This window comes from Bos indicus, chromosome 23 (assembly GCF_029378745.1).
Source record: "Bos indicus isolate NIAB-ARS_2022 breed Sahiwal x Tharparkar chromosome 23, NIAB-ARS_B.indTharparkar_mat_pri_1.0, whole genome shotgun sequence".
In the NCBI taxonomy this organism is placed as follows: domain Eukaryota; kingdom Metazoa; phylum Chordata; class Mammalia; order Artiodactyla; family Bovidae; genus Bos; species Bos indicus.
This window is the reverse complement of record NC_091782.1, coordinates 37,379,682-37,392,370: the sequence shown is the minus strand read 5'-3', so window position 1 is coordinate 37,392,370 and position 12,689 is coordinate 37,379,682. Positions and strand designations below refer to the sequence as shown.

The following is a 12,689-nucleotide window of genomic DNA, read 5'->3' as shown; positions in this document are numbered from 1 at the left end:
ATACTTCAATCAAAAATAATAATGATAAAAAGACAATTCATTACTAGTGTAAGTTGAAATGTCCTTGTGATCCATTTATTCTGATGATTTCAACCACCTAAATTTCTTTAGCTCTTTAATATTCCATACTATATCCAGACAACTTTCAAGTTATGTGAAGTATTTTAAATATTTCTGCATCATTAAGGAAAAAAAGAAAAAATATTATTTCAATCTTAAAAATAGATGAACAAAAGAAAATATAAAGAGCATATAGGCTCCATTTCTAATTAGGGATGAAATCCAACCTGATGTTACTTAGTATTAGAAGCTTTTAGAAAGGATGGCAAATATATCTGTTAGTTTTAGGAACTAAAAATATCATGGAGAATTGAACGTTATTTGACCTATTTATTCACCCACTTGACAGAAATCAATCACCAAGTTTAATCCTAAACTCTCAGCCCAAAAATGGCAATGAACGAATATCTGTCAATAGAAACAGACAAGTCCACTCTTAGTGAACTTCTTGATTGCTCTAATGTAATGGCAAGTTTTGATAAAGAGGAAGATCTGCAAAAGAGCACATACAAAAATTAAGGTAGATAGGCAGTGACATATGAGAAAGACAGATAAGACAGTTATGACATTTTATATAAAATAAGCCTTTTACATTATTTCAACCCACTCCAGGTCTCTTGCCTGGAAAATCCCATGGATGGAGGAGACTGGTAGGCTGCAGTCCATGGGGTCACTAGGAGTCAGACGTGACTGAGCGACTTCACTTTCCCTTTTCAGTTTCATGCATTGGAGAAGGAAATGGCAACCCACTCCAGTATTCTTGCCTGGAGAAACCCAGGGATGGGAGAGCCTGGAGGGCTGCCGTCTATGGGGTCGCCCAGAGTCAGATACGACTGAAGCGACTTAGCAGCAGCAGCAGTTTGCATTATTTAGCTATGGCAGTATCCTTTTAACAGGAAATATAGGGCTGTGAATCAGCAAGAAAGCACACAAGAAATTTTACAGAGAAACATGGACCTCTTCGGAATCAAATAGATCAGTTGGCCTCCATTGAATAAACAACTTAGGCTTTTTAAATTACTTTTTTCCTCGCTATCTACAAAAGGTAAAGCACCTTTAAATTTTAAGATTAAGTTGTCAATTCTTAGGGCAGATTTTCCTATTATTAAGTTTCAGGAAAGGAGGGGAAATTGGGGCAGCATTAATTTCTTTACAAATGGCACTGTTCTCAACAACTCAGACTTTCACTGTCCAGGGAAAAACAGATACCAAGCATGGCATTTTGACCCAGCTTTAAGTTGACGGAGTCTATGTAGCATCATACTTGATTCATTTGATGCAAAATCAGTATTGATTAAGCTAAGGCAGTTAGGAGGATAGTTTTTAAGTGGCGTTAGTCTTTGTTATGATTTCTAAGTCCCCATAAGCGCACTTGGATAATTGCTAAAGCAAAATACAGCAGGAGAAACTATAGAAAATATGAATGCAATAAAAAGAGATTATTTTCTTAATGCAGCTCACTTGTCAATTTACTCTGAGAGACATATGGTAAAATTGAAACTAAAGGTCACAGGCTGCTTGAGATGCATGAACTTAAAAATTAAAGAAAGTCATCAGCAACTTGGTCTATATTCATTACCATCATCTCATTCAGGAAATCTCTAAAAGGCAAGTGGAACTTTAGAGCCCATGAAAGATGAATTTTTGTCACCTTGGCCCTAGAGTGGCTTGAGGTCAGAGAATTAAAGCTATCATAAGTTAATAACAGTTTGTGTAACCTTACCCTTAAGGAAAGTGAACATGAGTGTTTAGAATTTTGTTTTACTGCATTTACCAGAGTTTGTGTGTGTGTGTGTATGTGTGTGTGTGCCCTTGAAAACCACTGTCACTTCCCCAGTATGAACTCCCTAAAGTTAGGGGTGAGTTTTGTGTTCATTGTAGAAGAGAGGGCAACGTATGTTGGAGGATTCATTTTCCAGCCCTCTTCACATCCCTCCTGATTTCTCTTGAAGTGATAAACCTTTCAGTATCTAACTTGACTAATTACTTCTATATCCTTGACATTTAAACTCCCCATCCCACTGTTTCTCAATCTGGGGACGAAAGATATAACTTTACATACATGTTAAAATCAAAAGACTTATGTGAAAATGCACATTTTACCACAGAGATATATCCTTTTAGAAACAACAAAACAGAATGTGTAAAAATCAAGAAAAAAAAAATGAGGAAAATGTATTGAGAGTATAACAGGAACTGAAAATCTTACTTACTCATCCTTATTCTATATTTCTTAGTATTTAGTGTGTAAATTTTGAAATCTTGACTTCAGCCAGCAATTTTGAATGAGAATAAAATACTCTTTGATAATACATGAGACACCTAAGTGAAAGATAATGCTATATTCAAGAAACTGCAGAGAAATAAAGGCAAATGTTACAAGAAATGACTGCTATAATTTTATAGTTCCTCTAACTCAAACTAGTCTCCAGATCTCACCATCATTATCTCTCTCATTTCCTTTCAGTCTAATTAATCAAAATCCTTCCTAGATGTTCATTTCTGGTCAGTATGTCTTCCTGAATATGAATAAGAAATAGAATACCATTCAATGTTTGAAATTATGGGGGTAATCTCAATGACGGAAATAGATGACTGGCAAAAGGGAAGGGAATGCCTGATTAAATATATTCATGAAGATGTCAAAGCCTTATAAAGCCAACATCTGGGGAAGAGAAAGCCATAGGACGAGAGCTTCCTGGTGAAGTGTGTTTCTTGAAATCATCACCACCATGGACAGCAAAGGTTCGTCGCAGAAAGGTATGTACAGCAGCTTGTGGAGTTGTTGGGTTTTATCCATGTTCCAATGGGGGCATTAATTTGAAATTTGAGGAAATATTCTCTTAGGTTTCAGGATTACAGAGTTTAGAAGAACTAGCTAATCCTGCTCTAGAAATCAATTGTATAGGGGCACAATAGGACAGTGGTTCTTGAATGGAGGACTGTCTTCCAGAGACATTTGGTTAATGTCTGGAGATGGTTTTGGTTGTCTTAATATGGGGCAGGGGTGCAACTGGTGCCCAGGGGGTAGAGATCAGAGATATTGCTAAGCATACTACAATGCACAAGTTAGCCCCCAGAACAAGTACTTATCCAGCTCTGGGTGCCAATCATGTCAAAGTTGAGAAAACTTAGACTGGAATAAGACCAAAAATGTCTCTGAGTCCAATTCATCACAACTCCAGAAGGTAGAAACAAACATTTTCTAGTTACCAAGATTCTTATGTGGTGTGGCTAAGATGAGTCAGTCTGATGAAACTTTTAACTCTGAAGCTATAATACAGACAGTGACAGCAGAGTAGTCTCCTACAATACTTTGTTGACTGGGTTTAATCCAAATGATATCTTAGAAGAAAACACAGGCTAGTAACAATAATCGCCTTTACTTGCTTGGTTGACATTCGCTAGAAAAAGAAATTGCAGATAACTAATGAGAACTTACTGTATAGCAAGGACAAATCTACTCAGTGCTCTCTGGTGACCTAACTGGGAAGGAAATCCAAAAAAGAGGGTATATATGTATACATACAGCTAATTCACTTTGCTATACAGCAGAAACTAGCATAATATTCTAAAGCAAGTATATTCCGATAAAAATTAATTTAACAAAAGAAATTATAAGGCAAAGACAATTACAAAATTTATCTTATGAAACAACAAAAACATTTCTTTTTTATCTCATCTTAGGCTGTGGAAAAAAGTCCTTCAGATGATAAAGGTTCAGATAAATGTAGTCAGAGTTAAAGAATATCTATCCAGTTATGAATTTCCTAGAACCAATATTCCAATTTCTCTATCTGTAAAGTACTTTATATTTATACTTGTAGATAAAACAGTTAATCAGCTGTGTTACATGACTGTAAAGTACCTAAAATAATCTCTTTGGAAATATGCCTTTGAAAAATTAAAAGACTGTTATATGAATTATCTCACAATATTGATATTTTTATTTTGCAACTAAAAGGTTGTTCATTCTATACTACATTCTATACTAAATAGTCTTTTAGATATTTTCAGGTGTTGAAGGTTAGGTATTTTTTCACCCTAAATCTTTAGCCCTTGCCTCGTTTTGTCTTGGACACTTTCCAATTACATTTATTCAAGATTCCAGACGAAAGGAGTTTTTTGGTAAACACATTTCTACATTCTTTATTTTATTTGGAGCAATTTGAACTTAAACATGATTTAAATCATTGCCTTTTTCCTTTTGAAAGTGTAAGTTATTGATATGTTAGTGGTTCATATCAGTCCATCTGCTGAGATAGTAAATTGGTGACTACATTGTCTCTGCTAATTGTAAAGGACTTTAAAAATGAATGTTTTATAGACAGAGCAGAATGAGTGGATAAAATCGTCTTTCTAGGGTCACTGCTGTCATGCAAAGACAAAATATTTTTCTCTACTAGTAACGGCAATGATCGCCCCAAGCACGGGTCATCACAGCTACTGATGGGGTCCCTGTTACACACATGCAACCCAAGAGCCCAACTGCCTGTGTGTTGTGACATGAGGAAGTGAAAAGATGACAGTGTGGTCCCCAGTCATCTCCATCTGCTAATCATGGGACTTGGGGGAAAATCACTTGCCCTAAGTCACTGTTTATTAATAAAATCTGATGATAATAATGGAGATCACTGGAAAGAGCCCTGATGCTGCGAAAGATTGAAGGCAATACAAGAAGTGGGCGGGAGAGGATGAGATGGTTAAATAGCATCACTGACTTAAAAGACATAAATTTGAGCAAACTCCAGGATATAATGAATGAAGGGGAGCCTAGAATGCTGCAGTCTATGGGGTGACAAAGAGACTGAACTTAGTTATGCACAACAATAATACAGTGAAGGCCAAGGCTATCTCAGAGGATTATCATGAAACACAAATTTTACACATTTTTAAAAGCTTTTAGCAAAGTATCAAGGAAATGGATGGGGTTAGCAGATCCAAGATGCAGTATCCTTTTTCTCTTAGAATTCTCTTTGTGTTCAATAATAGGGTTCAGGAAGTCATGTGTTTCTTCTTACCCACCATGATGGTAAACCACACAAATCAACTGTGCTGTTCTTGCCATTTCAGTGTCTAAAATGCAAGCATGAGTCAGTAACAGTGAAAAAATGACAAACTCCTACAAGCTGCTGAGAATCTGCAGAGAATCCCAAGACATTAGACTATCGTAGGAGAATGACCTAAACACGCTGACTCACATTAATTTAAATTCCAAGTGTTTGCAGAACACAGGAGCACTTCTGGGAGCAATACAAAAATGCATGGGGTAACCTACTTCTGCAACTATATATCTGTGCAAATATCATCATCCATCTAAATTTACACAGTGGAAGGTGTTGCTTCTTCCCCACCCCAGCTGCTACAGCACCAAATCCTGCTCAGGGCAACGGGGAGAGATGAGGCCTCCCTGGACAGGATGGCTTTTGCTAACCTTGGGCTAATACATCATCTCAGAGCGGCTCATGTTTTTATTTAAGCAGGGTCCCGCCTGCTCCTGCTGCTGGTGGTGTCAAATCTACTCTTGTGCCAGGGTGTGGTCTCCACCCCCGTCTGTCCCAATGGGCCTGGCAACTGCCAGGTATCCCTTCGAGACCTGTTTGACCGGGCAGTCATGGTGTCCCACTACATCCATGACCTCTCCTCGGAAATGTTCAACGAATTTGTAAGTACTGTATTTCTTGCTTATTTCCAGAAGAAACCTTTGCGTAAGTGACTGGGCTATACTATCCTTTAAACAAGAAGGCTGCATCAGCCAAACTTCAAAGAACACACTTTCTAGGTCAAATAAGACATTAGCTCATAAGATGTGGTAACTGAAGAAAAGATGTTTCATGAAATCTCCAGGATTCTTAAGCAGTGACATACCTGTTTCAATTTGCTTTTATTTGTTAAATTTCCAAAATAAATTTAAAGCACCTGTATTTGTCAGCTTGGACTCTCATAGCAGAATACCATAGACTCAGTGGATTAAACAACAGAACTTTATTTCCTTGCACTTCTGGGGGCTGGAGGTCCCGGATCAGAGTGCCAGCAAGGTCAGTTTCTGGTAAGGGCTCTGTCTACCCAGGTTGGCTTCTCCCTGTGTCCATGCAGGGTTGGGGGCAGGGAAGAGAAACAGAGGAAAGGCACAGAGACAAAAGAGAAAACTCTCCAGTGTTTCTCTTCATAAAGACTCTAACATTTTGGATCAGTGTTCCACCCTACGAGCTCATTTAACTTTAATTAATCCTCATAATCTTCTGGGCTTCCCTTGTGGCTCAGCTGGTAAAGAATCCACCTGCAATGTGGGAGATCTGGGTTCAATCCCTGGGTTGGGAAGATCCCCTGGATAAGGGAAAGGCTACCCACTCCAGTATTCTGGCCTGGAGAATTCCATGAGTGGGACACAAATGAGTGATTTTCACTTTTATTGTCAATCTTCATAAGGGCTTCCTAGGTGGTGCTCGTGGGGAAGAACCCTCCTGCCAATGCAGGAGACATAAAAAATGCAGGTGCAATCCCTGGGTCAGGAAGATGCCCTGGAGGAGGGCATGACAACCCATTCCAGTATTCTTGCCTGGAGAATCTCCATGGACAGAGGAGCCTAGAGGGCTATAGTCCACAGGGTTGCAAATAGCGGTGCACAACTGAAGCGACGTAGCTTGCACACAGTCTTCATAAAGACCCTTCTCCAAACACAGTACTTCGGAGATTTTTGCTTCAACACATGAATTTGGGGGAGAAGGAAATGGCAACCCACTCCAGTGTTCTTGCCTGGAGAATCCCAGGGACTGGGGAGCCTGGTGGGCTGCCGTCTATGGGGTCGCACAGAGTCGGACACGACTGAAGTGACTTAGCAGCAGCAGCAGCATTCAGTTCATAGCAGTACCTGACAAAAAGCACTCTTAGGTGGGGCTGGGAAAAAGAAGCATCTTGATTTTCTGGTCCTTCAGTGTCCCTCTGGGCATTCTTCACCCAGCACACAGTAAATAGCCAATAAATGGGAACTGCACTTCAGTGAACTGGGTGGATGGAACACATTAGACAGAGCTGAATTCCTGTAATGAAAACAAATAATGATAGTTTTTTAAATGCTACAAATTACTGTTCTAAGATGTGCAATATATGGGTTTATAACTACAATAGAATGCTTGGTTTATAATTGGAAACAAAATTATTCTCTTTCTGATGAAATTACTTTTAAAGTTGTATACTCTTTTATGTCAATCAAGGAGCCCATAGTAGAGCAGAAAACTGATAAAAAATGGTGCTCAAAGTTTCTATTAAATTCATATAGTTCTTTTTATTCACTAGTTTTCCTTTCATCTTCCATTTTTGACTGTCATCTTTTTTCCAGATCTTCGAAGTAATCTCTTTAAATGCTCACAACTTTTGCTAAAGATAAGGTTTTCTTTATCAACATGTTAGCTAGTTATTTCGACTCTCCTTCTCAGTCCATTGCTTACTATTTTCAAAAATTTTATGCCATGTTTTTCTGACTTACCACTTTCTCATCATCAACAATGCTGTATTCTGCATCTGTGAAGCATACTAAGCTATAGGTTTGTGGATTCAGATTAGTCAAAGAAAAGTTATAATTATATATCTTCTTTTAAGGGAGTACATTGGTTCCAACCCAAAGTAAACAAGAGATTAAATGTCTACATAGGTATCATACATATGCACTATATTTGGTTCAAATACTAAAAATAGATGATACTTAATAAAGCAGTTAATATTTCATATTTGGGTTATTTTTAGTGTTTGCTATCCAAATAGTAACTATGGGAAGGATGAAATGAAACAAGGGAAAAAAAAGTAGGAAAGAGGTTGGAATTTAGATGACAAGCAACTGTTTTCAGAGATAATAGAAAGTAAAAGTAGGAAAAAGAATTACTTTCAATTTTTATGTGACCCTCATTAAAAAAAATTATTCATCTATCAAACGTGTTAATATTCTGCTAAAGGTTCATTTATTGAATGCCCAAACAACCCTAACGAATTGAATTTGCTTGATTGCTTCCAGGATAAACGGTATGCCCAGGGCAAAGGGTTCATTACCATGGCCCTCAACAGCTGCCATACCTCCTCCCTTCCTACCCCTGAAGATAAAGAACAAGCCCAACAGACCCACGTGAGTCTTTTATCCGGGTTTTCACCAGAACAAGTGAGACAGTGCACTGGTGTCACCAGGCTTCAGGTTATTAGAGGTCATGGTAACTGGACATGCAGAGAAAGGTGGAGAAACATTATGCATTATGCAGTTGCATTATGCAGTTGATGAAATATGAGTAAAATCAAGGGATGACTATAAAGATCTGTAGCAGCAAAATAAATAACAGATCTATGAATTGTCCATGTGGACAACATAAGTTCAACCAATGCATTAGATCCAAGGTTGCAGCCATTATACTGTATGAAAACATGAAATAAATGGAATGTCCATGTTTAAAATATAGATTTAAAAAATTCATGGATATGTAAGAAACACAACCCCAGTTTTGAGTATTCCCTGTACTAGTGACTCCTACATGGGAGTCACTTCTACACTGCACTACTTAAGCCACCAATTCTGCCTTTCAAGGCTCACCTGATTCTTCTACTTCTCTGACACCTACCTCATTCTTGACTGACTCCTCTAACACCTCTTATTTTTAATTATAAATCTCCCTCCAAAACGGGTCCTAAAAAATATTATGTTTTGCTTCTCATGGTTGTGATGATTGCCTTTGTTCTGATGACCACATGTCTACCGATAAGCCTCAATCATGTATCCCAGATCCAAATTTTTATCATTATAATCGCTCCTTCCTCATTCCCTGAACTAGGCACAGCGCTAACATTATTTAAAATATTTCCACATGCACCTCCCCTTAAGTACAATCTGTTCTCTTGCTTCAGCTTTGTTAGTGATACCAGGATTTTTTTCATCTGCTAATCTTCTTAATAAGGAGGATGATAAAATGAAGGAAGAAGGTCAAGAAGAAAAAGGAGGACTTTTAAAATAAGTTTAAAATAAATTTAAAATTTATTGAGAGCTATTACCTTGCCATACAATTTACAAAGTACTTTGTTTTCATTACTATGTTTAATCCTCATGAAAATTCCTGTAGCACAATGACCGTTATTACACTTCCTGTAATATGGAAACCAAGACTCAGAAAAATTGTGGAATTTGTACCAGTCACATAGGTAGTAAGCAGTGATTCTGGGTTTCTTCCAATCAGAGCTCTCACTCTTCCTCTTTAAGCTACAACGCCCCCAGGAAAACCATGCTGCCACTCACCCTAGAGTCTGAATTTCATTTCAGCTCCCTTACTCTCACATCCCATCATGTTTCTATTGCAATGTCTGTTTGATTTTTCTCTGCTGTTCATTTCCTGTACCATTAAAGTAGTTCATGGCCATCAAGAAATCAAGAATTTTAATCAGAGATGCTCAGCCCCTGGGAGCATGTCCAGTCCTGATAGTAGTGAACTAGGGGGCAAAACCCTCCATGGGGAATCCCACTAATGCTCTTAATAAAGACAACACTGTGCCATTTTCTGCCCAGACACATGTCAACAAAATAGACTGCTCTGATATCAGCTTGGGGGCTGATGTTGGGATGGACTAAGCGAAGTGTGGTTAGGAATGTCATATCTTCTTTACTGCCTCTTTGTTCTAATATCATAAAAGGAACTACCACTCAAAAACTAAAAATACATGAATGAATACATCGATTCATTAATATGAATGAATCACTGGGTGAAAATGAGTTGGGCACTGGTGGAGTCCTTCTTTCCTGGGTCAGGTACTCCAGGCACATACTGAGTTCCAACAAAATACTTAGATTTCTCTCCCCAGACAAGCAAAGCATTCAAATATAAAAGAACTCACTCAGTGGATGGCAGAATTTCAGAGGGAAAAAGAAAATTCTTTATGTTATAAATTAGAACTCATCAGAAACACTGGTTACTAAAATAAGCCAGATTTTTAAGTATTTCAGCAAAGTATAAACCGATAGCTTACATTTTATAATTTTGCAACCTTCAAAAAATTTTCAATACATATAGGAAAAACCAGGAGTTTTTTAGGTCAATCACTCTGAGCAAAAATCACATGTTACCAAATCCACTGAATTATGCTTATTTTTAATGAGATTGTTTCCTGTGGTTGTTCAGCATGAAGTCCTTATGAGCTTGATTCTTGGGTTGCTGCGCTCCTGGAATGACCCTCTGTATCACCTAGTCACCGAGGTACGGGGTATGAAAGGAGCCCCAGATGCTATCCTATCGAGGGCCATAGAGATTGAGGAAGAAAACAAACGACTTCTGGAAGGCATGGAGATGATATTTGGCCAGGTGAGCAGCCTCATGAAAGCTTCCTTGCTATTCTCATGAATGAGAGAGGTGATTTCTGTAATGAGGAATGAGTTTTGAACTATCTCACTGTACAAGAACACAATTCAGGCCTTCTTTTTCTAGACCGGTGTTACATAAAGCAAGAACCTGTTCATTCATAGTGATAGATTCTATTGTAAGTGAATTAGAATTCCACAGCAATTTTTCACAGGTATAGTCTTTCTTGAATTGTACAGTTACACCAAAATCTTGCCTCTTCCTGGGTACAGATGGCTGAAATATTTTCAAGGATAAGAGAATTAGAGAATACAATTTGCAAGATAAATGTTTTCTTCAAAATATCCCAAGATATCCTCTACTGAAATTCAGCTTGTATTCTTTCTCTATTCTCCTCAAACCACAGGATGAGAATGAGAAGAAAGAAAAGAGAAGATCAAAACCAAATACTTGAGTTCTGCTTTAGTTTTTATTAATAAATTACTAACATATATCTGATACACTGGCTCCAAAATCCAAATGTAGAGACTTTCATGTATCTTCCCTAATTTTTAATTTGATAATTAGAAAGAACAAAGATGAGCAAATACTACTAAAACTCATAATAACTTGTTATCTTTTGGATGTTTAGGTAATTCCTGGAGCCAAAGAGACTGAGCCCTACCCTGTGTGGTCAGGACTCCCGTCCCTGCAAACTAAGGATGAAGATGCACGTTATTCCGCTTTTTATAACCTGCTCCACTGCCTGCGCAGGGATTCAAGCAAGATTGACACTTACCTTAAGCTCCTGAATTGCAGAATCATCTACAACAACAACTGCTAAGCCCACATTCATCCTTTCCATTTCTGAGATGGTTCTTAATGATCCATTCCCTGGCAAACTTCTCTGAGCTTTATAGCTTTGTAATGCATGCTTGGCTCTAATGGGTTTCATCTTAAATAAAAACAGACTCTGTAGCGATGTCAAAATCTAAGACTGCAATTTTGTCAATGTTTCTTATCTTCATTTAATAGACAATCAAATGAAAATCCTTCCTTATGATTGAGAGAAAGAACTTCTTATTAAAATTTGTCACAAATAGCAGAAACTGACATTACAAAGACCATTAATAACTTACTTTAGAATCACAGCAAATTATTCTGGGTCAAGTTATTAGAATTAAAAATTAGATAAACATTCATTGTGTTGGTCATGCTACCAAGAAGACTGAATTCTCAGGATTTTTTTCCAAATGTCAGCCAACTTTCACAGAATTATAACAGACAATGTAAATGCTATGAAATTAGTGTACTCAAAGAGCATGAGGTTTACTGAACTGTCTAAAGATTTTTATAATGCTGTCTTAGTCCTTTGGGGCTGCTATAACAAAATATCACAGACTTAAAAACATTTAAAAACAATGGAAATAGATTTCCACTGTTTGGAAATGGTCAGGTGGGGCCCTCTTCTGGTCACACACTTCTTACTGTATCCTCACGTTGGGGAAGGGCTAGAGAACTCCGTGTGTCTCTTATATATAAAAGCAGTCATCTCATCCAGGAGGCTCCATCCTTCACCACCTCCATAACTTCACTACCCAAAGGCCCCACCTATGAAACACCATCACCATGGGAGTCAGGATTTCAACCTATGAAATTTCTGGGGGACACAAATGTTGGGACCGGAGCAGATACAAAGGTGAACTGGCTCCATCCTCCTCCAGGGGCTGTCTTCCCCCATGCTCCACTGCATCCTCATTTCTTGCGTCATCTTGCAGCATTCCATACATTCTATCACTCTGGGTTTAACAAGTCCTGCTCAGTTAAGTGTCAACTCCATCTCATATTCAGCCTATTTAAATGTTTCTCTCTCCTCTGCTGAGGCCCTGGGGGAGCTACCAGGGAAAGCAGATATGTCCATTTCTGCAAGGTTCCTTCTCTCCCTCTCTAGATCTTCATTCTTCGGGCCATGTTGGAAGTAGGCAAGGGGTGATAAAATGAGAAAGTTCTGACATCACTGATTTATGTGGTGCTGATGTAGCCTTCTCATGGTTAAAAGAGACTGATCTGCAATTCCCCTTGACTGACAAACATCTGTCTTGTGGGGCACCCTTGTGATTTTTCAGGACATTCATAAGTTGTGGATACTCGGCAGCATAGTTTCTTTTTTAACCCAGGGAAATGTTCTAGCACCCACAACTCCCCACTTGCAGTATTCTCCACAGCCTCTGTTTCCCTCACTCTACAAACACCATCTGGAGAAAATTAATTGGCTTAAGGTCAGCTGCCTACTAGCTGACCCACCAGATACCCATGTATCATCAACAC

General features: G+C 38.3%; 1 protein-coding gene across 2 annotated transcripts; it reads left to right on the top strand.

Annotated features, from left to right (window-relative positions):
• The first annotated feature begins 2,688 nt into the window (after positions 1-2,688).
• Positions 2,689-11,356, top strand: LOC109577296 (prolactin). Of its 2 annotated transcripts, none has more exons than XM_019986186.2 (5): positions 2,689-2,820; positions 5,544-5,725; positions 8,069-8,176; positions 10,206-10,385; positions 11,014-11,356. In XM_019986186.2, the coding sequence occupies exons 1-5, from the start codon at positions 2,793-2,795 to the stop codon at positions 11,203-11,205; spliced, it is 690 nt and encodes a 229-aa protein (XP_019841745.1). In that variant the 5' UTR covers positions 2,689-2,792; the 3' UTR covers positions 11,206-11,356. The 2 variants fall into 2 exon arrangements, with proteins under 2 accessions (XP_019841745.1, XP_070634421.1); XM_070778320.1 differs by having other exon boundaries at positions 2,718-2,820; positions 5,541-5,725.
• Positions 11,357-12,689: the final 1,333 nt, after the last annotated feature.

Coding starts and splice junctions, on each gene's coding strand:
- LOC109577296 (XM_070778320.1), top strand. CDS start 2,793: ATGGACAGCAAAGGTTCGTCGCAGAAAG. Junction 8,177..10,205: donor AACAAGCCCAACAGACCCAC/GTGAGTCTTTTA, acceptor GTGGTTGTTCAG/CATGAAGTCCTTATGAGCTT. Junction 10,386..11,013: donor TGGAGATGATATTTGGCCAG/GTGAGCAGCCTC, acceptor TTGGATGTTTAG/GTAATTCCTGGAGCCAAAGA.